This window comes from Calonectris borealis, chromosome 4 (genome assembly GCF_964195595.1).
Source record: "Calonectris borealis chromosome 4, bCalBor7.hap1.2, whole genome shotgun sequence".
Classification (NCBI taxonomy): domain Eukaryota; kingdom Metazoa; phylum Chordata; class Aves; order Procellariiformes; family Procellariidae; genus Calonectris; species Calonectris borealis.
The window spans coordinates 56,135,904-56,162,105 of NC_134315.1; the positions used below are offsets into that span (position 1 = coordinate 56,135,904).

Consider the following 26,202-nt stretch of genomic DNA (forward strand, 5'->3'; position numbering starts at 1 on the left):
CAGCTTAAACGCTTTTGCGTTCCAAAAAATGTTGGGTCCAAAGAGCAGAGGTTTAGATAAGAAAATAAATAAAGAAGATTTAATGCTTGATGTAAAAATGCTAAGGTGCTAGAGCAATTCCAAATATATATTTAATATATGAATAATTAAGTACCTCATACCACTCTCCAGGCACTGAATATGAGAAATGAAGGATGCAAATACGACAACCGAAACAAGCCTTTGAGGAAAATGGGAGAGTCATCTCCACCCATCCTTAAACACTCAGTACTTTGCCAATTAACTAAAAGCAATGGCAGTAATAACAGAGAAATTTGTAAAAAAATGATCCTCTTCATGTAGAGCATGAGCTGAAAATATCCTTACGCTGCCCACAGCGCTGGATGAATTTCCACCATCCTCCCCACACCGGAGAGCGCCCATGGGACCAGGGGCTGAGGAGCATCCCCGCATCCGTCAGGGCTGAGACGGGGTTGCTGCCGCTGCCAGCTGATCCCTCTGATCCCACCAGGTCCGGTGGCAGACTGGCAAGAAGGTAAACTGAATTTTAATTTCACTTTAATTTCACTTTTTTCACTGTGTCACCTCTTGATCCACACCCTATTTCATAGCAGAGCAGGACCTCGGGAGGAAGGAAAGGTGCCATCCCTGGGAGCAGAGTAAACCTCCTCCCAACCCTCTTGTGAAACACAGGCAGAGGAATAGCTGAACAGCTGAAAACTTCAAGACTTCAGAGATCCAAAATAAGGACCTAAATTGTTAGGTTTTCACCCGTTAGGAAAAAAAAATCAAATCCTTTGATTTCATTTTAATTGCTATTTAACCCTATACTAGGGTTAAAGTTACAACAGTCTCATAAGAGTTTTCAGCAACAGACTAATAAATATTCAGGAGGAGGGATAAGGAAGGGTTACATTTTCAGGTTTTTTGGATTTTGGTGGGGTTTTTTTGTAGCTACCAAACTAAAATCTGCATGTTTAGAAAGCACGAGCCCTTCCACAAGCCACATCCTTACCTCGAGACCAGCACTGCCAGCTCCCGTGAAGCTCTTCCCCTTCTAAAAATCCTGTAAGCTTAAGGGCAATCACCAGAATATAGCGGTATAAACTGGTGTGTTCAACATTTAGGCTGCAAAACAGGGGAAACTTTAATTAGTGGAGTGTAGACCTTAAGCAACCCGTCGGGGAGCGCACCATCACCATGATCATTACCATCACTATCATCTTCATCACTATCACCATCTACCTTTCCCGTTGAAAAAGCAAATTGTCTCCAGAGGGAACGAGGAGCCAGCAGCAGCTCCCAGACCCAGGGTGCTGACGTGGGCTGGCAGCAAGCGTCCCCGTCAGTCACAGGGAGGTACACGGCACTTCGCCAGCGAGTGCCGATGGCATCTACCCATCCATATTTTTGGAAGAAAGCATCGTGCTGACAGCACAGGTCTTTTCTCTAATTGCCTGCAGGGCTAAGCGAGACCTACACAATTCCCAAGCTCTGGTTTCACTTCTTGCGAACATCTCCATCTGCCAGCTGGCCGTGGCGCTTCACAGCTCAGGGGCTGTCGCTGCCGAAATATCCTTCCCCGCGTGGGAGCCCTGCACAGGGGCTTCGCGTCTTGCATTTCTCCTTGAAATATTCTTCTATTTCGTCAGTGGGGTTTTCAGTTTCTGGGGATGGAAACCCCAGGGAAAAATAAACCGGCACGGACTGCAGGCGCCGTTACCTACCCACCGCCACTGGATGCAGTGTGCCCAGTGTTGATCTAAAGAGCATTTGCAATCAGAATGCCAAATTTCTCTCTGCTTGGGGAGAAACAAAAATGAAAGACGGTTGCATTGTTACACTGACATTTCTGGTCTATTTGGATTAAAAGATAAAAGTTTGCTGCAACTTGTCCTATACAAAAAGCACTGCTTTCTTCTGTAAAGCAACTTTTTAATGTGTTTTAAGGATAGGAATTATTTAGTCCTCTATTGCACTTTATGGATTTCATAGGTTGTATATTTGGTAAGTTATACATTTACTTCTTCCAACAGATCTCACGGAAGTTCAATCCAAACCGCTTCTTCGATTGTGTTTGCTTGTTCTACCCCTGCTCCGCCAGCAGCCTGTCACGCAAACGGGCCTTTGCCAAACCTGTTAAACCAAACGTGGAGCCGATGTGAACAGAAGTCACCTGGGCAGGCGGGGGCTGGCAGCCACGGGGGACACGTCCCCACTCCCACCCCGATGACTGCCCTCGGGGGGCATCACCTCAGGGCAGCCCACGTCTCCCAGAGCCGGGGGGAAGCTGCTGCCTCTTCAGAGCTGTTTTACCCGGCAAACTCCTGCTGTAGTCCCAGCACGGTGCTCCCAAAAGCGCCTCCAGGTTTGTGTGCTTCTTGGCCCAGCCACGGGACAAGCCAGGGCAGTAGCCCCTGTACCTGGCCGCTCCGGCAGCATCTAAATCCTCTCCGGGAGGGTGAGAAACCGTTCACACTGGTCGCTCGAGCAGGCAACACAACAGGGAAAAAAAAAAAAAGAAATCGCAAATATTCCCTTCTCGGTAACCATCCTGTTTTCAGAAGGTATAGCAAAAAAAAATTTCCTTTTCAAACAAGAGCCCAGCAAACACTCCAGCTAAAAAAAATAAAATAAAAAGCACACCCATGAGACAGCTGTGGTGTGAAACACAGGTTGAGAGCTACTCCCCAGAGCATCTCCCAGGTGAAATGACATAAGGAAAAAAAACCCCAAAACCCCACCAACAAACAGTGGGGTGGAAACAAGACACCAAACTGCCTTAGGGAAGGACAGCAAAAGCTGAAAGCGTTATGGTTTAGGTTGGCACGTTATTGTGAATACAAATAGCTGTTACCTAGCTTGTTTCGCATCCGCGTTATGAGGTAACTATCGTAAAATGGATGGATGTAACATTTTAGTCAAGCCCAGTTGTCTTTTGGAAGATTATCTGCACGGCAGTAGGTTTATAAATAGCTGGTAGGGAACAAAAATGGTTTCTTTGCGTACAAAAAAGCTCAGCATGGCTGGTTGCAATTCTCAGTTAAGGGAGTTCAGCTCTTATACGTGTGCTCCCTCCCTCTCTGCCCCAGGGCTGAATTTCATTAACGCTTTGGGCTGTTTCTCTTCTCCCATGTCAAGACGTCAAATCCTTCTGGAAAAACCACGACCTCTTGACAAGTCTTTTCGCCATCGTGTTCATATCCAGAACTAACTCAAAGCAAATTCAAAGCACTCCCCTCCATCTGCTGAATAAATGACCTGAAAAGGTAATGTCTCCATCCTGCTTCAGTAGTATTTTTCAGGCAGGTATGAGCTTTTTTTCGAGAAAGGTGGAGGTGCAGACCGAGGGCTCTGCTTGCAGAGCTGGAGGCCTTTGTGCTCCAAGTGCCGATGTGCAGCTCAGGAACCAGCTGAAGTCCTGGGTAAAGACAGCAGATGGATATCTCTTCCGACAGGAATGGTATTTTTTTCTTCCTTTCTTTTTTTCCTTTCCTTATAAGCAGGCCTAGAGAGATCTCTGAAGAGAGCACATTCAGACTACTGTTGTTATTTTTGATTGCAGACCCAAAGCAATGGACCTGCTTGCAAATAAATAGCCCACCGAGCAACACGCTAACACCCGAGTTTTGTTGTACATCACGTTAGAAGAAACTTTTCATTCCTTCACAGCTGTGCTGGTGTCTGCCTAAACTCGAAGCCTGGATGCAAGTGAATGTGGATGAGGAGAAAACACATAGAAATTTCATTTTACATACAAAAATACATCCAGCAGCTTCCTCCCCAGGAGCATGACCGGCAGCAGGGTAGCCGTGCTGGCATAGCAGCTCCCAGGCTCATCGCCTGGCTTTGCAGCGCACCGCCGGCACAGCATCCCGGCACGGCAAAAGCCTTTCCCGTTTCGGAGCCAGCTCAGGTATGGCAGCGTGACGCTGGGCTGCTCAGCACAGAAACCAAGCCTGGGAAATCACCCGCTGTCAGCTGGGCGTTCACCAGCGCGCTGGGCTGGGCTGCTCACTGGTCCTCACCCCCTTGTGCTGCCTGGTGGAAACCACACTTGATCTTTGCACCCCGGCATCACGCCAGTGTTGGGCTGGCAAACCAGGGAGGGGTGCGCTGCTTTGCTGCTGTCGCAAAGGCTGATGAAACTCCTTGCTGGTGTTTCTCACAATGAGAGAGCGTGTGCTGGGCGTCCCCATCGTTCATATTGCAGAGTCTTTTCTAGTGCCCTGCAGGAGCAGCTCGCGGGCTGGGAAAACCCGAATCCACCTGCTGCAACTCCTGCCTCCTACGGCCAAACCTGAGGGCACTGTTTTTACGGCCCAGCATGACCCAACAGCATATTGATAGAGTGATGGCTGTCAACCTCCTGGTGGTCTCTGCCTGCAAAGGTGAAACACCGCCTGGCAGCACGGGCTGCGCTTACCAAAAGGCAAAGATTATTATTCTTTAAGATCTCACAAAGCAAGAAAACAAGAAGGATGTGAGATCGTTGAAGCAGTTCAGCCGCCATCCGTGCCTTGAAGGCATTTCGGGGAGGCGTGCAGCAGGTAGCAGGAAGCAACGCTGGTTAAAGTCGGAGCACCAGCTGTCGTTCCCTGCAGCGCGGTGAAACAAAGGCAAGAAATTGTTGGCTGGTTGAGTGTCTAGAAATCTGCTTAGGGAGTTTGGGACAGAAAAGAGACCCCAACATGACCAGAGGTGATGGTCTTACAAAGAACATGACCTTCCTCTCCAGGTATTAAAATGCATTATTAAAAGGCATTGGCTTGCCAAACCAGCTTTTGCTTCCCAACGTGCCGCTGGGCTCCCACATGAGCCCAGCCCTCCCCGCCTGGGTGCGGATACATCCGGAACACGGAGCTGCTTTGGTGCACCGCTCCCTCTGCAAGAGAAGTTCATGTTCGTTTTCCACAGCACAAAGCTAAGCCGCCTCCGGTTTCCTAATGATCCGAGCTCCCCTGCTGCGCTGGCTTCAGGGCCAGTAGCCGGGCTTGTGCCTTGCCACCAGCAGGCCGTGGGAAGCGTTGCTGGCAGCCAGTTTGGTCCGCAGTAAAGCCAGTTCGGTGCTGCGTCTTTCCTCCCCGCCGCCTGCTAGAAAACAGAGGGTGGCTGGTTTTGTGACTTGCTCATACAAAAGCAGAGGTTGCTGAACCCAAATCCTGCGTGGTGTGATTTGGAGGCTGGGCAGAGCAACTGCTAACACGGCAGGACCGAGACAGCGATAAGATAACTTCCTTTTGAGGAGAAAAGGAGGCAGAAAGGGACAGGTAGGCGCAGTATCCGTTTAACCCATCCTACTTTGTCTGACACGGCTCAACATTAAAGGACAGTAGGTTAGAATAAACAGCAGGAATATATCCCAGTCTTTGGTGGCTTCGCTTAAGGTTCTCCTGTTTCTAAGACCCCGCCCACCCATTTGCAGAAGCAAAGGCAATGCCCCACCGGGAGTTGCATCAGAACCTGCACAGCACCAAAAATACCAGCAGCTCGACCTACATACGCATAGCAAATAAATACATACCAGGGTCCCCGTATGGCAGACTCCTGCCCTATGGGACCCATATTCTCCCCACTGTGCCTCTTTGGCTCCAGGCTGGTTTTAGCCAGGAAGACGAGTCCAGATTTTCCAGCTAAGTCAGCCCAGGATCGTCTCGTATCCCAGTAACCTTTTTATTTGTATGAAGTGACTGAGGTTAATTTTCTTAGTTATGTATCTGGTATTTTGTGCCGCTTCAGAGTATTGCTTACACAACATACATAATTAAGAAAATTAACCTGACTCAGAGCCCAGACCTGACATGCTGTATGCTCACCTGTCGGGGGTTTTGGGCCATCGTTAGCAGTTGCTGAGGGGGACATGTTTTCTCCATGCAAGTGCACGGAGGCTGTCGAAGACGGCTTTGTATTAACTCTCTCGAAGGAGACGGAGGATTTGCACCAGAAGGTTTCACTGTTTCTCTGGCACTTTGTTATGGTGTGCTGGAAGTTGCAAGTCAGCTTAACTAAAAATAGACCCATTTTAATTAATATGAGAGATAAATGCAAATGGCACAGGAGCTTCTCATACTGGCTGTTGCCCCAGCAAACGGGGCAGTGATGCTCGGAGGTGGCGAGAGGCCGTTTGGGAGGGTGATGCAACAAGTTTGTCTGCCAAATATTTCTGGTAAGAGCTGCTGGCAAATAGCATCAGGTGAGCTGCAAACACCACGTGGGAGTGAATAATTTGGAGGGGAAAAATAAAAATAAAAGGAGAGCAGTTAACATTATCCCAATACTATCCTCTAAAAAGATGACCAGCAGTTGTAACTTCCCTTGATTTCTGTTTCACTTGCAGGATTTCAGGCCTGAAATGTGTTTTCCTGGGCATTAAACCTGCAGAGCAAAGCAGGAGCAGGGCCTGCGTCAGCCTTGGTGAGCTGCTGTCCCCATTCCCACCACAGACGCACGCCGTGCCTTGGCAACGTGATGCGCTTTCACTCTCATTTTTTCCTCTCAGTAACATGGGGATAATGTTACTCATTTTCAATTAGAAAACACAGACTCTAAGTATTAATGTGCTCCATTTGAAAGGGATCTCTGAAAGCCTAGAAATTATTTTATCCGTAATAGTTAGGGTTTCTTCTTCCCTGAAGACCACCTTGAATACCTGAATGCTCGCTCCAGTAATTATGTCCATTAACTTGTCCTTATTTTGCTCCATGAGGTATGCTGTTTATACTCTACACTAATTCCTGCTGCTTCCAACACATACAGGCAAAATAACTAATTTTGTATGTCAGACCCAGCTATGGAAAATAAAAAATTAGTATGTGCCTAATGACCGAGGCTCAGCTAAAGTTAGTGCATTACTTTTGCATTGCAGCTGAATCCTAGTGATCGTGTTCCTAAAACTGGCTCAGTAAACCAGCTGGTTAGGTGCCCTCATTTAATGGGGAAAAAAAAAAAAAAAGACTCCGGAATATTTTTAATCAAATATTTCTGGATCTAGAAGTCACCTTCATTCTGCAATCCACGGCAAGCCTCTGAAAGCTGCAGTTTTTCAGAAAAGTTTTCTGCAAGTGCAAGAAAACAAAGATCCTTTTCTCCTTTTTCCAAATCACACCTCTGCCTTGCAATGGTATCTGTCTTTCTGTCCCTCAGAGAGGGTTGAGAGGGTTGTGATATTATCAGATCACCTGGTGTAGTTCAAGAAAATATACAGGGCCACACGCTTTAATTTTATTCTACCAGAGGATGCATGGGTACATAAATACACACCCACTTGCCGCAAGGACGCAGCAGCCCCACTGACTTTTTCAGTGTCAGAATTTCTCTTTCTTATACTTTGGGTTTAATTTACCCAAACTGTGTGGGGACAGAAAACTGAGCGTGTGGACAAAGCGTCACCATACCTGACCCAGTCCTGCTGTGTCGAGACGGCGAGTGGTGAGCCAAGCCGCCTGGAGAAAGGCAGGGCTGTGTTTTCCAGCCTGCAGACGGCACGGGGGTGACTTCAGTGCAAGTTCTTGCACCCTCCAAACAGTACATGGCGCACACCCCACCTCGGGCACAATCCCCAAACACCTCATGCTGTCGGTGATCGGTAGGCACAGGAAAACTGTTTCTTTGAAACTTTGAAAGCCCAGACCAGAGAGACAGCATATTTGCACTATTCGTTCATCGAAGGCCATCCCTTACCTTTGCTCCCAAGACACTGCTTGAAGCAGCAGGCTGAACCCCTCCCACCTGCCGGCTCCCGCTTCTGCTGCTCCCTCCATGTCACCCCACCCGGGGGAGAGAAATCCATCACCATCAGGCCAGCAAAGTTGCAAAGAACTGCTAAAATGCTTTTTAAAAGAAGTTTAACAAACAGCAATGAGTTTTGAGAAACCATTTGAAAGGGGCAAGCATCATCCCAGATCACATCTTTTACAGGTTTCGAGGCTGGGCACAGCAAGCAGAGAGTCGGGCTCCAAACTTTAATGTTGAGTTTAAAATGGAGCTTTTAACTGTATTTTTTTAGGTACAGAGCTCGGTGGTGGCTGTGCGGAGAGGGCCAGGTGGTGCCCGTCACAAATAGCTCTTCTCGGTACGCAGATGCTTTCATGGCTGTGCGAGGGCAGCGGTGCAGCCCGGAGAGACGCAGGTGCCCTCCACCCTGTAACGCCATGATTTCTCAGAAGAGGGCAAAGCAGACTGCCCGAGGGAGCAGCCGAAAGCAGCACCTCTCAAAAAGAGAAGAAACGCGGGTACAGGATAATAGCAATTTTCCCCCTCACCTGCCGTAGTGACTCAGTGAGGCACGCCATCGCCGTGCGCCAGGGACCAGGGGCTGAGGTGTGCTCAAATACTGCCCAGACCCCCAGCAAACCCCTCCTCCCACTGCTCAGCCCTCCTGCTCCTAAGCTAGCAGCCAAGCCTGGGCAACTGAGGGGGCCCCGAGTGCATCCAGCTTTTTGGAGGATGGAAGATGCCCCAAAGCCTTCATCCTTGGCAAACAGCAGCACTTATTGCCATGGAGGAGGGAGCAAAGCAGCCCCAGCAATAAGAAACCTACCTGGGAGGGCGGGAGGGAGGGAGGGCGGTGCATGGGGCCAAATTTCCCTGGTGATCAGACAGTGATGGCACCTGAAGGAAATGATCGGGGTGATGGGGGACACATGTGCCTCAGGGCCAGCTCCCCAGCTCCCCGCGTCTCTCCGAGCCCCTCAGCCAAGCACAGTATGGCACAAGAGCGTGGAAGTTTGCCGTGGCTTGTAAAGCACCAGCTTAATCAGCACAAAAGCATCACCTGGTTCACATCCGGGTCCCATTTTACGTCCATCTCCCAGAGGTCCCGGCCAGGCCCCTCGTGCAGAGCGTTGAGCAGAGATTAAATCACTGTAGTGCAATAGGATTAAGTCATTGCTGTCCATGTCTGCAATGAACGCCTACAGATTTTGGGATGCAAGGGAGGGACCTGGGAAGGGTGCGGGAAGCAAGCACGGCAAGTCTGGGGCAGACGAGCTGCCCTGGGCAGCCGCCCGGGGTTTGTTACCCAGGATCCCTCCGGATCCTGCCTCCTTGACCCCTGCCGTGAGCAGGGGCTCTGGCTAAGCAAGGGGGGGGAACATTTAGAGTTTTCTGTAGCTCACCTTTGGGATTTGACCTGCAAGTCCAAGCAGCCCTGACGCTCAGCACTGCCTGTGCAGAGCGGCTGCAGGTACCTGCGATCACCTCTCTGCCCTTTGCATCGGGTGCGTGCTTCGCTGAGGTAAGCCATTAAATCCCAGGTGAAAAGTCTCCCTCCAATTACTTTTCTGATAGTAGCAGCTCTTTGCTGAGCTCCCTGGTACTAAGTCTTCTTTGGAAAGCTATGCATGGGGTTCACGAAAATAGGATGGAAAGTATCCGAGTGTGATCAAACTGGCTGGCGTGGGGCACCTGCGGCCGCATCCTGACCCGCAGCAAACAGCACTTATCGTAATCTGAGGGCTGAAGGTCGGAGACAGTTTCGTCTCTCCTGTAGGTTTTTCTTGGGGTGGATGCAAGCAGCAGAGTTCAGCTCTGGCTCTGAACTCCCCCCAGCTACGTGGGTTTTGTTTGGCATGCTCTTCCTCACCCTTCCTCCCCGACTTCGCCAGCTAAACTCAGACAAGGCGCTCGTATGCATAAAAGCTGTCAAAAGAATGAGTACAGGAGCTAGAAAAGGCTTGCAGTGTAAAGCTGGCAGCCCCCGAAGAGCTGCAGGGACTATCCAATCCATCTGGTGCTCCTGGGTGCACAGCAAACAGGCTTTTGACTAGTTCATAACCGTGGCACATGCAAAAGGCTCAATTACTGCTTCTTAGAAAAACCAAATTATCTCCTGGAGTCGGAGACTGACAGCCACACAGTCTCCACAGCGTTATGCACAGCTGAATTTTTGTCGGCTTATTCTCTGCTGTTCTGTACTGCCTGTAATTGCATTGCATTTTAATTGTTTAGCATCGTCAGAACTTCAGCCTTGGGGGCAGCGGAGGTGGTGAGAGTTCAACACATCAAATTACTACCCAAAGAGCAAACAGACAAAAAGCAGAGCGGGGAGGGAGGGAGGGAGACAAATGAGCCACGTTCATTAGAAGAACAGCAGCCCTGACCAGGGAAGTGTCCTACTGATGTAATAAGAAAGCTGAAAGTTGTTAATAATAATACAGCGCACAATAACACAGTTGCTTTTCTATCAGAAAGCACCACATCTGGAAAAAATGAATGCACCGTGGAAAGCAGAGATGAAAACCAGCAAAGTGCTCCTTGCCCGCGTAGCCCTGTCTTCCCTCCCAGTTTTATTTAGTGGGGTTTTTTATGGGAGTGAGTTCTGTACTTGCACCGTTTAGTGCTGTTCCCTTGAGTGCTATGATGTGGCCCCAAAAGCTGGCATCTCTGCTACAGAAACCCTGCCGTGCGAGGCAGCAAGCCATGCTTTCCCAGAGGCGGGCTTGCGTTTCGCCCTTGGCCAGCCAGAGGTCCTGAGCGCTGCTCCTTCCGCTCCCCCAAAAGATGCTGCGGGTTCAAATCCCTGGGGCGGGTTTTGAAGGAAAAGGCCGTGTGCAGGCTGTCCCACAGCACAGGGAACAACGGCAGTGGCGGGGCAGGGGCAGAAACCGAGGGATGGGAGGAGTGCGACACGGTCCCCTGCGCTTGCACAAGTTAGGCAGAAAGTGCATCTTTTTCTTCTCCTCTGGAAGGTCTGCCCGTGGGGACCAAAAGGGGTGGATGAAAAGGCTGGATCATGTGCTGTTGATGAAAGAAATAAACTTTGCCACCTGTGAGTGGCCTGATGCGCATCAGAGCCCATGCCGGGGCTGCCCTGCTGAGGCACCGCGGTAGCTTTGACCTCAAATAACTGACTAAACTCTGTGCAGCACCTGGAGCTGCTTAACACCCTTAAGTTACAGGAGATCCTTCCAGGGAAGAGGTACAGCACAACGTGGCAGCCGCAACATGACAACCGCAGGACAAAGAGTTACCTGTAGCCGCCTGAAGAAGAGCCCTGGAGCTGCCCACCATGCGCGGGGTCCCCATGCCCCAGCAGGACCTGCTTGATGTCCCTTGCAGACCACCAGCAGGCTGCTACGGGTCTTTCTCCTGGCTGCCTGCAAAGCCATGGGCGGCTAAGAATCATAGAATGGTTTGGGTTGGAAGGCACCTTCATAGCTCATCTAGTCCAACCCTCAAGATGAAGGCAAACAGACGGGCATGCCAACAGGCATAGCCGGCACTTCCAGCAACGAAGATGCTGGTGGTAGCAGGGAGATTTCTGGCCCTGGCCCCGGCCCCGGCGCAGCCCCGTGGGGAAGTGCCTCTGCCGCGGCTCTTCACCCAGAGGAGTGTGCAGGGTGGACACGAGGGAGCTGAGGAGATCCTTCAGCTGTCCGTGCCAAAAATTTTGATGGTATTGGTGTTTCATGTCAGCTGCATTCGCCGGGGTTAATTAAAGCCTCTGTTTTATAGATTGCCCTCGGCCATAAACAGAAAAGCTGCCTCAACTGGGAATCAATAGAGTAATCTTTAAGCTCATTTATTTTATTAGATATAGAGTCCTAATCTGAAGAAATTGAGGAGCCATAATGAATGGTGCCAGAGAGGTCCTGAGATGTATGTTTAAAGCTTCCTGAGAAGAGCGCTTTGCCCGCAGGACGCAGCGTGCTGGAAGTGCCCGGCACGCCGGAGCGCGGCAGCAGGGCCAGGGGGATGCTGCGGTGGCCGAGCCCCGGGGAGCTCTCTGGCGCCGCAGAAATCCAACGGCAATTCAATAGCCAGCGCGCTGCGCTGCTCCCTCACCCAAAAATTGAAGGGCAGGCTGCAAACAGCAGCGTTGCCACCGCGGGGCAGAAAAGCCAGACCCTGGGGTCAGCAGAGGGCTGCCGGCAACCGCGGCGTCCCAGAGATGCTGCAAACGCCCTCCCCGCCCCGAGCCAGTGAGACGTACGTGCTTTATGCCCTTCTTTAAGTCTACTGCGCACCGGTGTGTGGTTAAATGGTTCATCCCTCTTCAGTGGGGTGGAGTGGCTCCGAAACCACAAAAGCCTTTGGGGGTTTTGGAGGGTGAAGTATCCGGACGGTGCCGGTGCTCCCCCTCGCAGCGGCCTCGCCGGCGGGCGGTACGGCTTTCCCACACCGAACAGAGGGCCCCCAAGGAATATTTTTTATTTAAGCACCTTTCTGAGCAGAGCCATAAGCAGCCTGTAAATAGTCTTGCCCGCAGACCCTGGGCTGTCAGGGGCCAGAATGATTCCTGTGATACAATAAGCAGAAAAATGAACAAAAGACTGACCCGTTCATGAGCATTTCACATGAGGCCCTCGGCCAAACATGCAAAAATAAATATTTAAGTACTTAGAAGGCTAATAAGCTGCTCTTGAAATTTTTAAAAACACCTAATGCCTACTCTTCAGGCCCTACTTTTTAGAAAGAATTATTTTCTTTTTTCCCATGCTCTTTTCTCATTTTTGGACCTTTTTCCTGTAAATAATGATCAAAGTCTTTTTCTTCCTGGTATCTTTTCTCTAATGTGAGTCAAAGAAGTTGCTTGATACAGCACCTTAGAGCAGAAAGCCAATAGTCAATGCACTGTACCACTCCTTTTTGTTTGTTTGTTTGTTTGTTTCTTTAGTGCCCACCTATCTTGTTTGGGACTGGGTCCAAAATCCCAATGTGCTGCAAAATATTGCAAGTCTTTTAACTGAACAGGGTTAGGACTCTGGGAAGGGCTCAGGGAAACTTTTCTACCCTTGAAGACAGTGACTCGCCTTCCCAAGTTGGGCCTGAGATGAACAGTGCTGAAAACGGCCTTTCTCCTGGCAAACCTGAGCCCCGCAGGCTTTACTGACAGCGACTAACAATATCCCAAACAAAGTCTTTGCCAGCCAGTTATCTTCTCTAGTCTTGGATTGTAACATGTAGATCAGAATCATATGCTTGACCTAAAAACCTGTTTAACTAGTAACTCATGAGCTGAACTAATTTGAAAGCGGAACCAGTTCAATCACATTCGCGTGGGCATGCTCATTCCACACCGAAGTGGACGTCATTCACTTCTGTAGCAAATTATGACACAGAAGCTGAGGAACACACAATTTAGGTGGGACTGTCCACAGAAGATTTAGTCAAACTTCAGTGGAAAGTATTTTACAAATGTAGATCCACTTTCCTAGGTATCCTCATACAGACAAACCTCGCATGTGGAGGACCAACTTTCGCTTTTGTTTTTTTTTTTTTTCTTGGCCACGCTAGTGACTAGAAAAACTCAAGTGGATCTTTCGAAGACGTATTACACTAGAGCTGTTGAGCCAGACAATGGGAATTGATTTTTCATTTATTTTTCATCTACCTGAGCCATTGCGTGTAACTTCTTTAATAACTGAGTTCTCTTTGCAGTCAGTTCATCACCTCCCATTAAAGCCAATTCCAGCATCTCCAGCTTTGCAAATAGCGAGCCCCAAATATTCTTCCAAATCCTTTCTGTGCTTTACAGATATCCTTCAAGCGAATCTGTTTTCTCTCCTTCATATAAACATCAGTGCCCTCCTGATCCTTCACAAGGATGGAAGAAGTTTAAACATTTCCCTTTACCACAAGCTCTGTTGCCTCAGGGGTTAAGAGGATCACAGGTTCTTCATTTCTGCTCTCCACTAAACCCACCTCTTTTGCTTCACACACTCACAAAAGCCAGTTATTCTGAGGTACCTTTCCCAGCCTTCCAATGAGAGCTTGGTTGTCTGCCATGCCCCTTATTATGAAAAGCCCAAACATCTTCCCGTTTTGGTGTTTTTCACTTTTCCAGTACCCAGATTTGCAGCGAGCCCTGCTCTCTCCTCATCAACTCTTGTAATGAGGAGGAGTTTTCTGTACTCCACTTGCCACCCCCAGCATGCCTTCTGCAAGGTCTCATGCTCCCCCTGCCACCACCATGCCCAGAATATCTAATGTCTGCTCTCTAGACTCACTGTAAAGAGTTCAGCTCACTCTGTGCTACAGGAATGCAGAGTAACGTGCAATAGTTGTATTAGGTATGGGTAATGAATTGCATTTCTGCAAAGAGAAAAATAAGAGCCGCTTAATAAAGAGAATAACTTTTAATAGGCAGTTAAATTTTTTTTCTTGACACACCATGGAAGTTTCTGAACAAATTTTGCCCAAACATATATATATATTTCACAATCTTTCTCTGCTTTTTTCTACTGTCCTTTCAGTATGATGCAACATTGTACAAAATACTTTTTTTTTTTACAAATCAACATGAAAATCCACAATGATTGCTTTTTTCATAGGAAACTTCAGCAGTCGGGAATCTGAATAGTTGCAGATGCCAACTAGCTTATTTTAGATGGCCTGACCTTTCCAAAGTAGGCATCCAGGACTCCTCTGCTCTTGAGCAACCCAAGTGATCCAGGAATACCTGAATGAACCACATAAGTTCAGCTGCAGCATGGAGGACACTTGTTGGTTCCCCACCTTTTATAGAACTTCATCAAAGTTTCTCTCGGTGCCGCTAAGACAGAGGATTATTAGACCCATCAAAGTGGAAGTAAGAGCAATGGTCAAGCACAGGGAAGTGAACACTTTTCAGCCTTGTGTATAAACATGAACTAACAAATCTGCTCAATCTCTTACCATACTCCTAGGTAAGTTTTATTATTTCAGAGAAGGAAATTGGAGAGAGAAGTTCCTCAAAAGCATTGTATCAATAGGTATCAAAACTTAGATCATCGTCCTGGCTCTTGGTCCTGCTCTGACACCACCAGTTGTCTTCTTTCCATTCGCCAGTAAAACAATGGCGGTTCTTGGCACACTACCAGAGTCAGTGGATTGAGACTGAGCAGATGCTCACAGTAATATAATTTTCAAACATTTATAGTTCTAGAAAAGTAGGATACATGCAGGTAGAAGCACTATTTGATATTTTTGAATTGCCAGCTCTGTACAAATTAAGAGAGTCTGTAATTAGCACTTGAAACACTCTTTAAACTTCCAGAGTTATTCAATAACCCACAGGAATCCCATGAATTACTCAGAACAGAGGGAAGAAGGTTCATCTGTAAAATTGCTTATCTTGCTGATCCTCACTGTGCACCCCAGGCTATATAGGAGACATATTTATAGCACACGTAATGCGATAGCCAAGGAACAGGTGAAAATAAACTATGTTGCCTGCTACATTACAAGGATCATATTCAGTAATTTACAGAACTTCAAAGAGCCTCAGTGCAAGGTATATTCCCCCTTCACAGAAAAAAGTACACACTTCAGCATTTCACCCAGGCATCCCATCCTGTAAACATTTACGACAAGCGAAGTGTGTGCTACAGTGGGGAGTCTCATGGAAATCACTGAATTAATTTTCATAGTGGCAATTTGCCCAGTACTGTTTCAAGGGTCAGGCCCTGTTTGTATTTTGCTACATACAATTAAAAGAATCCTATCTACCATAAGTTCAACAAAGTATGCTAACATATTCCTTCCTGTATGTGCAGAAAAAGTTTTTAGTAACTACTATGCAAACATCACCTGATTTTTACATTCTCTTCAACCTTCTTAAAAGTTTTCCTGCTTTTACTATATGTGAAAATAATAAATACGTATGATATACCAGTTATTAAGCCATCAAAAAATTACGTGTCATTCCAGAAGGGCCAGGAAACACTTGGGATTTAGAAGTTAAGAGCTGGTCATTAATGCAAGTGTCCTGCCTGGTAAAAAGCTTCATCTGCTCCACATTTCCTGTGGAACTGCAACTTTGGTGGGACGTTCCTGCATATTGTGATAAAACAGGCTGCTTCACATCTGAAACGACAGGAGTATCTCAAGATTATTATTCCAGGTAAGGTTGTTCAGGAACATAACAGTAAGCTGAAATGGACGACATAGAGTAAATCCAACATGGGATAGACAACAAGGAGTAAATCCATTGTCCAGGACATTGTCCTGCATCTGCACAAACAGAACCACCTCTGGGTTTTCAGTAGTGTAGGCAAAATTGCATTCCACTGCTCTAATTCACGGGACAAAGAAGGTTCTTTTGTCCTTACTGTTGGCATCAGGAAAGCTCAGTTTGTACATCCTGGGGGAAATGAGAATAGGCCAAAAACATCAAAGATGTTTTGCAAAAGGATCTCTCCACATTTCTGGTCAACCAGATCTCTCTCAGTGGAGGGTGATGGGACCTGTTCTAGAAGGGCTTCGTCCTACAATGATGGTGGAAGGCTGGGCTTCATCTGGGCCCAACATAGCTGCCTCAGTCCGGTCCATCCCACATATGCTGTGACGCCTAGTTCCTCAGGGCATCCTTCTCCTCTACCTCCCTGCAGTACCCTGGTCACACAGGGCCTTCCCACAGCCTCCCCCTTTCCCACAGCCGCTTCCTTCTCCCACCCTCCGCAAAGGACCCCATTTCCCCACGAATGAGAGAAGCAACTCCATGGGAAGTGGAGATCGTGGTGCTGAGAAAGCTTCGTACGTGAAGGAAAATGCAGCGCCCGCATCACAAACAGTGGGTTTCAGAGGTGCTCTGACGGTCTCTGCCCTCACACACGTAAAAATACTGTGCAACACCTGCCAGTTTTGCATGTCAGCCACCATAATACACCACCTCAATGGAAGTGCTTGCTTTTGCGTGATGTGGAACAGACACAGATTTTTCATGAAACCAAAGGAGCTGAACACTTCTGGGTACCAAGTTCCTTTTTTTATAGGTAACTGCCTTTAAAAATCTCTTACTTCTCACACAAACAAAAAGAAAATTCACCTAGGGAATTACAACCAGGAAATGCTGAACTGTTAAAGCCAAATGCTGTGCCTATAAAGATCTACCTCTGCGAGGTGGCAGCTTCTTCAGTCCCTCGGTTTGCCTGGGACACTGTTCGTGACGCTGTGCTCAAGCTGAGCTTTGTTTAAGGCATCGCTCCTTGAGGCTGCCGCCAGCTGAAGTCATTGCTCTTTTTGTTTTGCATTTTTAACCCTTTTCTTTAGTTACATGGCACAATACTCAGACTAACAAGTATTACCCAGACTAACACTAATGATACAGGACGTAAGACAACAGCAATAAACTTACGTATTTATTGCTGAGGTGCGAAGAGTTGCCGAGTTTTATTCTTCCCCTGAGATGAGTGCTCTCCTAAAAACCAGAAAATATATTTGCATCAGTTAAACATGCAAAGACAAAAGGACAAATGAGTCTAGCGGGAACACATCACCGACCACCGTACAAACGAGCCAGTCTCCTTGTCAGACTTACTTTATCAGCAAAAACTGTCCACGCAATAGATTTTTACTACTCTCTCTGTGTTTTATAGCTTATTTCCCCTATGATTTGCTCTCAAATGGTGGGTTACTACGACAAAGTATTTCCAAGGCAGTTCTCAAGGGGTTAGAAAAGACATAAGACTTTAATTAATTTTTAACTATGATTAGAACATTAAATTATAAAAAGATACAACCATAAAATTATTTTTTGCCAATATCGCTGACAGCAGCTCAGTCCCTCCAAAGCAGGAAAACAAACAATTAACAACTTCAGTCAGGGATTACAGACAGTTCTTCCTCCTCCCTCCCTGGAGAAGCGGAGCCGCTGCCAGCAAGTATAGGCAGACAAATAAGCCTCCAGATGAGGACGTGTTTACAGTTGTCCTATTTCCAAACGCGTGTCCCAGGAACGGCAGTGGGATTTCTTTGTGTCAGAGATTCGTAGGTGGAGATGAACAGGGAATGGCATCCCCAGACTGGACAGAGCCTCATGGAAACAGGCACGAGGGTGGGAAAACCCAAATGCCTCCAGGAAACTGCCTTCTGCCTCCCTGCTCACCTGCAGGAGACAATTTAATGCCTGACACATACACGAGAGGCAAGAAGGATGTACTACATTCTAGCAAAAGTGAATATGTATTAAAAAGCTTGCATATGATCTATAGCCTGGGGTTGAAAACTGTAATACAAATTAGGATTATAACAAATTCACTGATTAGGCATTTAAATAATTAGCAGTCAAATTAAATAGTTGCACTCCTGAAGAAAATAGAAAAGACTCGTCAATGGTTTTCAGACAGCTTTTCGTGGCAGCAAAAAGGGCTCTTTAATTTACTGCAGCCTTTCGGAGATGAGTAGAAAACTTGGTATCTAATGCGGTTCAATGAGAAACACTGAAAATTGTTTAACAATAATGTGCTGGAACGGTGTTTGCTTCTCAAGTTCAATGTTGGATAAAATTATTTTAAAAACATTATAAAGTGTTGCTAAGTTAGAGCTTCAGAAGTTCTGACAATGTTAAATTTCAGCTAAAAAGGCCTTCAGCAACTACTTCAATAATTCATAATATAATCTTTTCAAGAAAAGGAAAGCATAAATTTCTGGTAGAAAAAAAGGCAACATTTCAACAAGATTTATACATTTTTGGTAGGTGAAAAGTTTTTGTTAGATAAAAATCGTTTTGAAAAGCTAAAATAAAGTGAACCTGTTCAAATGTTGTATTGTTTTGTACTAACAAAGGAATGAGATTTTCAAGAACTTTCCTTTCTTTTTTAATTTATTTTTATTTATTTCTTCCTTTATTATTTTTTCCTTCTGCATGGTTTTACCTTCCTTGTTCAATAGACATAAATAGAAGATTTAATAGGGTGTGAAAGGGAGAAATTGGCGAGATTGTTTAAAAAAGAAGGTGTAGGAGAAATTCATTGAGAAATGTATTACCAGGGAGAAGATAATATTGAATATTCAATAGTTGTAATAAATATCAATACTTTGTTATCAGTTCCACTCTCAGCTGGTTGCTCTGCCTACGCTAGAAATTAGGCAGGCTTACAGGGAAGACTGATACTTCGCACCACAGGAAAATAACACGTCTAAGGAGAGGCTGCAGAGCCTGCATAGCTCCCTGGATAACGTCCCACTGATGTCAGCAGGCTTTGGATGAGAGTGTGAAGTGGGTGAGGCAGTGCTGGCTGCAGGAGGCAGGCTGCCGACAGCCGTGGTCAGGACAGGAGCGGTGAATTTGCCTTATTGCAGACCCTGAGACCGCAGCACGCAGACACTCACGTGCCCTGTCCAGATTTCCTGGCGCTATACACATAATCCCTGGAAGCAGTGAACTGCCGCAAACTATTGCTGGGGTCAACGTCCCCCTATATCAGTGATTGTCCGATGAGGGTTCGATGCAGGCAGGGATGCTCTGCGTTGCTTTGCCACTGCGCTCCCAAGAGGGCAGGAGCCTGCAAGAATTCTGAAACAAAACCAAGTTGTCGCTACTCCATGGTTGCAAACGTGTCTGAAGATATTTGCATTACACGGGCTATGATCGTTAGTGCCAACTAGCAATTTGGTGATGAAGAGAGAATAAATATATACTGGAGAAGAAATGGTCACACAGATGCTCTCTGATAAGAGAAACGAGGGTAACACACGGTTTTAGATACAGGGCTGCAGTACGCCTTAAGACTGCACAGAGAAGTGTCTAGAAAAATTTTGTAGTCCAATGGCTCAGCAGTTTGATGTTGTGCCACATATCCAATGCAACACAAAGAGCAAATTAAGAAGAACATTCAGGTTAGTTGTAAGTGGGAAGACGGTTTTATTGATCTCAAAATAGCCTTAACTGACAGAAATAAATTCCAAGACCGCAAAAAAACCAAACTTGCCCCCAAACCATCACCCACTAAAAACAAAATATTGCTTCCCATAAGGGAAATGAAAAACAAATACTTGTGCTGAGTATTTGTTAGAACAGATGATGTTTTAATTGACTGAAGGGATTATGTCACACCGAACTGTTTGCCAATGGAGAAAATACACAGCGCAGTGGCGGTGCTCAACCAGTCTAGATGGATTACCTGCATGGTTTGAATTCTGTTGTCGAGAGAGAAGGGGTATAGTTAATACCAACAAGAGCAAAATTGCTGGACAACAACATCAGTGAAAAATGGACTTTGGTTGATTCTGGGTTATCCATGTAGGGGAGGGTGACACACTTAAACTCCACACTAGGAGATGGAAGGTATCAAGAGAGACTTGAACCATCAGCTTCTCACAATATAGTTACACAGCATCTTGCATAAAGGTAACCCAGTATCAGTTGATCCCATTTGATAGGTACTATGGCAATAATTTTCTGAAAATGGGTTGAAAGTGCATTGCACGTTTGTCTACTTTGATAAGTAAATGAGTGAACTGCAGAAAGTGGAGATGAAGGGAACTGGAGGAAAGTATTTGGTGCAATTAACCAAGCACTGTCAACTGCGCAGCTGCAAGCGCAACGTGACCCCCTTTACCTGCAGCCCTGCCTTGTGATACCTCTCCTGATGGAGGAGGAGTTGTGGGCTCATACAGATTGGCAGAGGGCAGCGAGAAGCCAACCTCATATATATCACGCACTTCTACAAAAACTGAAAGAAATGATGCACAGTTTGAGAAAGAGGCCTTGGGAAGAATATTTGGAAAATGAAATCACGTTGATACTGACATGGAAGTTTTAGTTGACAAGCAAACCCTTCCATTAAACCTTTTATTCTCCCTCTCATCCTCCAATGTTGCACCTGTTTGTTGATTTTTTGTCTGAAATTGGATTATAAACACAAAGACATAGGCACCATGAAGTCTCTAAACAGTACTGTCATATAATACAGACAGATCTGTAGTTAAATTGTGTAACTTATTGCCGCAGGAGGTTGCGGATGCCACAGGGACTAAGACAAATTCATGGAAGTAAAAGCCACTGAGAACTATGAAGCACCAAAGATACAACCTCTGGTTCAGGATGTCACCAAGCCACAGACTGCTGGAAGGCTACATGCCCTTCATATCACTATGAGTACAGAAAGTCTTTGACCTGGGCAAAGCCCTCTTTGATGTCATTGGGAAAGCTGGAAGAAAAAGGGTATAAAAAAATAGTCTTTGACATAAAAAGTAGGTTGTACTGCATCTCAGGTTACGTTGTCTGTAAGAAAAAATGAGTTGCACTGTTATTTCACTGTAATATCTGCTGCTGAGAAATTGCTCAGAAGTGGCAATCTGGTTTGGAGCAAAGAATTAATGCAAGTTTTTCATAAAATATGATTGCAGAAACCTATTTTTCATAAAAATATAAAACTAGCTCTGCAGACACAGGAATCTAAATGTCTATTTTTACCATGCTGAACTAAAAGAAAGAGGGGTGCATTATAGATGCTGGAGAACAGCATTGAGTGGGACCCAGCGCCTGGATGCACTGGCTGGCTTTGGTTGTGGGCCAGTGAGTCCAGCACCTGCGACGTGCTGCAGCGCTCCCCTGCCACGCACTTCACCCATGCCCCCTCCTTGCCACCGTCAGCAGGACAGAAGGTTCTGTACAATTCACCAGGGCAGAGAGAGCACGTACGGAAACGTTCAGGTGAAGGATAGGAAGGCAATTGCTGCTGAACGGCCAGCAAAGGCTGGGGAGGTGGCTCAGAAAGCCGCGGGCTGGAAAGTTAGCAAACGCTCCACAGGTGAAAACATCCCCTGACCCTTAGTGGTCTCTGATTCTAAGAGACTGCTTTAAAATCTCTTGCGAATATGCACAGCTCACAAACTGAATTAGAAATATAGAAGGAAGCCTACGTTATTTAATGTTTTCGACTACAGTTTTGCTCAAAAGTCTTATCTGGAAGAGTGCGCAGTCAGATCTTTGTGGTGCGAGTAAACACGGACAGAATCCAGCCATGAGCTGAAAAAGCTGAGAAAGTTTATTCTTCAGTTTCTATGAAGAAAGAAAACACAACTTCAGGCCATTATACAATACAAGGTTAAAAAAATAGAGGATCAGAAAATGGGAAAGAGAAGGAAAGGGAAACAGGTACTTCATCTATCTCTTTGTTGTGAGCGGACCCTTTTCTATGAAGCAGCTTCTAGGTTTTCTACCTGCAAGGAAAAAAACAAGACACTGAAAGTACAGCTCATAATAGGAAAAAGAAATAATCAATATCATGTCCTCACATTAGTAGGAACACCCGCTCTTACCGCTTCTAAGCGCGCAGCATGCCAGCAGACTGCTCTCCGCTGACCTGCATTGCTTATGTTGCAAGTGAGAGGAGGAGGGAAGGGAATTTTCATTGACAGAGCGCCTTTCCTAGAGACCTGGCTTCTTCACCTGCTCCTAGAGGCATCCGCCTGGATCCTAGACAAAATGAGAGAGAGATGAAACCACCAACACATGTTGAGAAACCCCATGGCCTGCTATGGGACCATGCCCCCGGCAGGGGTAAGTTTCCCTAGGTTGGGCCCCTAATGAGGTAAAACCCAAAGATTTCTTACCTCCTTAAATGCCACAGTCCATGCTCAGATGTGCTCAGCATAATAGAAACCAAGGAGGAATAATCCTCTACCCCAGCTCCAGATTTGTCCCGTTCTGCCACAGCCACAGGCAGAATAATTAAACAGTCTCAGCATTTGGAGATTCATGGAAAGCGGTGGTGAAGATATTGTCATTCAACTACATCATTTCAGAAGACCACAGGATTTTCCAGGTCCAAACCCTAGCACCACAGGGGACTGTCTCATCAGGTGCTGAACTTCATGTGTATTCCAATGACCGAGGCAAGTTTTTGTGCTGAATGAGAACAAGGGGGTTTTTTTTGTTCTGTGATGATTTTGGTGCTCGGGCACTATGTATAGTACAGTCATCAGCCTCTGACATCGAAGGCTAGGATTCCTCAAAGCCTTTACAGAGAAGGCTTTCAAAATTCAGGAAGTCTAGAGGAATGCTGCAAACACAAACTAGGGTCATCTCAAAAGTGACTGAAGTTATGGGGTCCAATTAATCTATGCCATGAATTCCCACATATCTTCAAAGTAGATAGCTCATCTTGTGCAAGGGACGCATCCAAGAAATGTTATGAAAATCTACAGGCAGGAGGTATATCCAGTTGAAGAAGCAGACAACAGCTCTAAGGTTGTTATTAATGTCGACCAACAGCAGCTTTTGGAAGAAATGTGGAGCGTATGGGGAATGCTGGTTGTTCTACATCCTCGGTTCATACTGTTTTGTACTGCACTGCCATCTGAGAGCGCCTCTAGAGATTGACTGATCCCTTTCTCCAATGTGATTTCAATAAGTTAAGGGTGTTTCACGTGTGACAGGTCAGGTGTCTCCTCAAATATCCATGTTTGCCTGGTACATTTTCCCAGCTTTGTTTAGTAGCAACACTTGAATTTTCATTTGTGTCCACAGTGGGTGTCTTGGGAAGCCCTAATGCAGACACGTAACATGGACCCTTCTCCAGCCACCTTCCACTCCAGGTGCCTCACCAAAACCTGAGCCACATCAGCTTTGACTCATTTAATATCCTTCCAGCAAATTCGACGCAGAACAGACAATAGCCCTAGAAGCCGAGTAAGCCATATCCTACCCTGTCATCTCAAAAGAGCACACACTGGTTAGAAAACATGCCCCGATGAATCAGCTTATGCTAAGATGCCAGGATTATACCTAACAGCTCTGAAATATTATGTCACCTGCCACATTCCTATGAGACTTTATATTGAATATTGAGCTGTTGTGCTGCTACTATAAAGGCCCTTTATACATTTTACCTGCTCTAGAATGGGTACTTCAGGCAAGGGCCATAAAGGAAAATTGTCAAGGCATTACTCAGGTATCAATATTTCTATCACACATCATTCATCTGTATGAGTAGCCTTACCCCAATTTCTGTTCCTCAACCTTTCTGTAACTGAGGAATTTCCATCCCTCAACATTTTTCATGAGTCCTAAAAGGTGATCAATATCTTTGCTGGTTTTCAGTGAAATATGCAAGAACCCTTACAGCAAAAGTTAGGTATGTTTTCAAGATAGGCAATACTTTACCATTAACATCATGGATGAAGGTATTGATCTTTTAGTCATCAAGTAAAATCCTCCATCTTGTATTCTTGGGAAACATATCTACCACTGACAAGCCAAACATGCAGTTCTGTGGGCTATATTGAATCCCAAATAAGAAATATTTTTGCAGGTAGATTTTCTAGAGCTCTGTATTGTAGAAGACCATTTATTATCCCTAGGAAGAGCCACCCTAAATTTGCCTGTATAGTCAACACGGAATGGCTGTAGCAAATCCTGTATTTGCACATTAGTGTAAAACTTTTGAGACTATTCACTGTCGTAAGCACTTTTATCCAAGTTGAGTTTTCACATAAGAAGCATGTACAGGCACTTATCTTGCATCAGGTGTTGCAATTCACTGGCAAATGTGCATGAAAAATTCAAAGTGTTTAGTTTTTTGTCTGTTTGGTTTTTTACTTTACATGAATTCTCAACCAGTAGTGCCTTAGAGCTCATAAGCCATCAGCAACTCCATCCTTCTAAGAAGAGTTTTAAAAAATAAGAATATTAAAGCTCAGTTTTACCTAGTGTTCCTGATAATACTGCTTGATTAAAAAATATTACTTTAGTCCAGGCTTAATTGAAGACTCTTTTCCTGTATTCTTTCACACTAATTGTAGGTATTTGAAATAATATTCTTAAATAAATCTAATTCAGCTATGCTTCTGAAAAAGGAGTCTCTCTTTTTTCTTTTAATTTATAGTCAGAACCTAATTTTAGAAGTCCTAAAATAGGATCCTTCAGTAGTCAATGGACCTCCATAGGTCAGCTCATTCCAGTTCAAGATACATGTCCAAGACAGATGGGATAAATAGCCCTCTGGACACATATATCTCTTTCAACTGACTTTGTGCAGCCGGCTTAGTTTTTAGATAGATAAAATAAGGCAAGATTAAACTTACCATAACATTGGATCAAGACATATCATGCACAACACTGACACAGGGTTTTTCTAGATTGCCTGCTTGAGCAGGTTGTAGGTCGTATCCTTATTTAGTTTGTATATATGGGTTTTACACTTTTTTGAAACAATTACACAATCTCAAAATCTTCTGTTTGGAATAATAAAAGTAAGAATTAAAAAAACCATAAAGTGTACTTATAATTAAGCTTAAATTGAATACATGTCAAAGCAGAACTTTGTTGTATGTATGCTTGATCTTAGGCAGCTGAGCAGCCTACTGATAGGAAGAGGTTGATATAGGTCTATCTGTAAAGTTAAGGCTGCCCTTAAGAATATTCTAGTTTTAGTCAAAACTTTTTGTAGTTTTGTTGGTATGTACAATCAGAGGCAGCTGTAACACACACTTTCTAAATGGTTGGACAATGAATTCACCTTTTAATTGAACTGGATTTTATGTGTCTAAAAAGGAAATAGAAGAACACATGTAAAGAAGTTTTACACAGTGCAATTGTTTTTGGTAGTTGTAAGAGAGACCACGAGTCAGACATTTCTCAAGTTTCTATCTGTACCGTAAGAAAAACTTGCCTTTATGCCCGAGCTTTTAAAGAAGCAAGTAAATCTTATTCAAATGGACAGGCATCCTAACATATTTGGAAATGCCTGTATGAGTGATAAATATTTCTGTAAGAAAACAGGCCCTTCTTTCAGAGTGCTTTTCGTTTAAGAATTAAAGTGTCTCTAAAAACCTGGGGAAAAACAGGACTTCCATTTCTGTGAAAGCATGTTTAATTTTGAAACATACAAAGATGTAAGAATTCAAGAGAAAATGGCAGCTAGTTTAAATATGAATTGTATTAATGAGAAGAAGGCAAGAATCTTGTCTTCTATGTGGTTATGACTCATACCTTCCAATTATAGCATGCATACATCATACTTCAGTAAAAAAGAATATCAAGCATCCTCTGGATGGAAGATATTCAGATACTTGGTGAACCAGTAGCTGATTAACAGGCACTAAACCTCAACTTGTGAAAAAAACAATGAGCCTGAGTCTTTTCTCATTTACCCTGCTGTAAAACACAAATAATTCTGCTGCTGCCAATGAAGTTACTTTATTGTTGAAACCGTTATGAGGGCAGAATCAATCAAAAAATGTCTATGAATTCCAGTTTCTGACTTCATTCAGCTTTCAAAAAAAATACAATGGTTGTAAATGTAAGGATACACCCAACTCCATACCCCTTAAAATAAAGCTAAAAGTCCATTCCCAAAGACTAATACTAAAAAAAAAAAAAAATTCCCAAATCACAAAGCTCTGAAGTGCAGTTTTTTAAGGGCCAAACCGTAGTTTGCATTTGCTCAGCAGCAGTTGGGCAGAATGATGCAACCTGCAATGGAGCATGTTTCTCCTCCCTCTCTAGCTTGCTAGCATGCTGCTCTGTGCCTGCGAGGCTGCAGGGACCTTGCA

The 26,202-nt window shown here is 45.3% G+C and overlaps 1 protein-coding gene across 1 annotated transcript in view; it reads right to left on the reverse strand.

Moving 5' to 3' along the window:
• Positions 1 to 14,063: 14,063 nt before the first annotated feature.
• Positions 14,064 to 26,202, reverse strand: part of EMCN (endomucin) — a 54,412-nt gene continuing 42,273 nt past the window's right edge. The window contains exons 11-12 of the mRNA XM_075149620.1: positions 17,057 to 17,119; positions 14,064 to 15,786 (exon numbers count right to left, since the gene is read on the reverse strand). Coding sequence (XP_075005721.1) covers positions 17,061 to 17,119 — 59 coding nt within the window. The 3' untranslated portion in view covers positions 14,064 to 15,786; positions 17,057 to 17,060. The remainder of the gene's footprint in view (positions 15,787 to 17,056; positions 17,120 to 26,202) is intronic.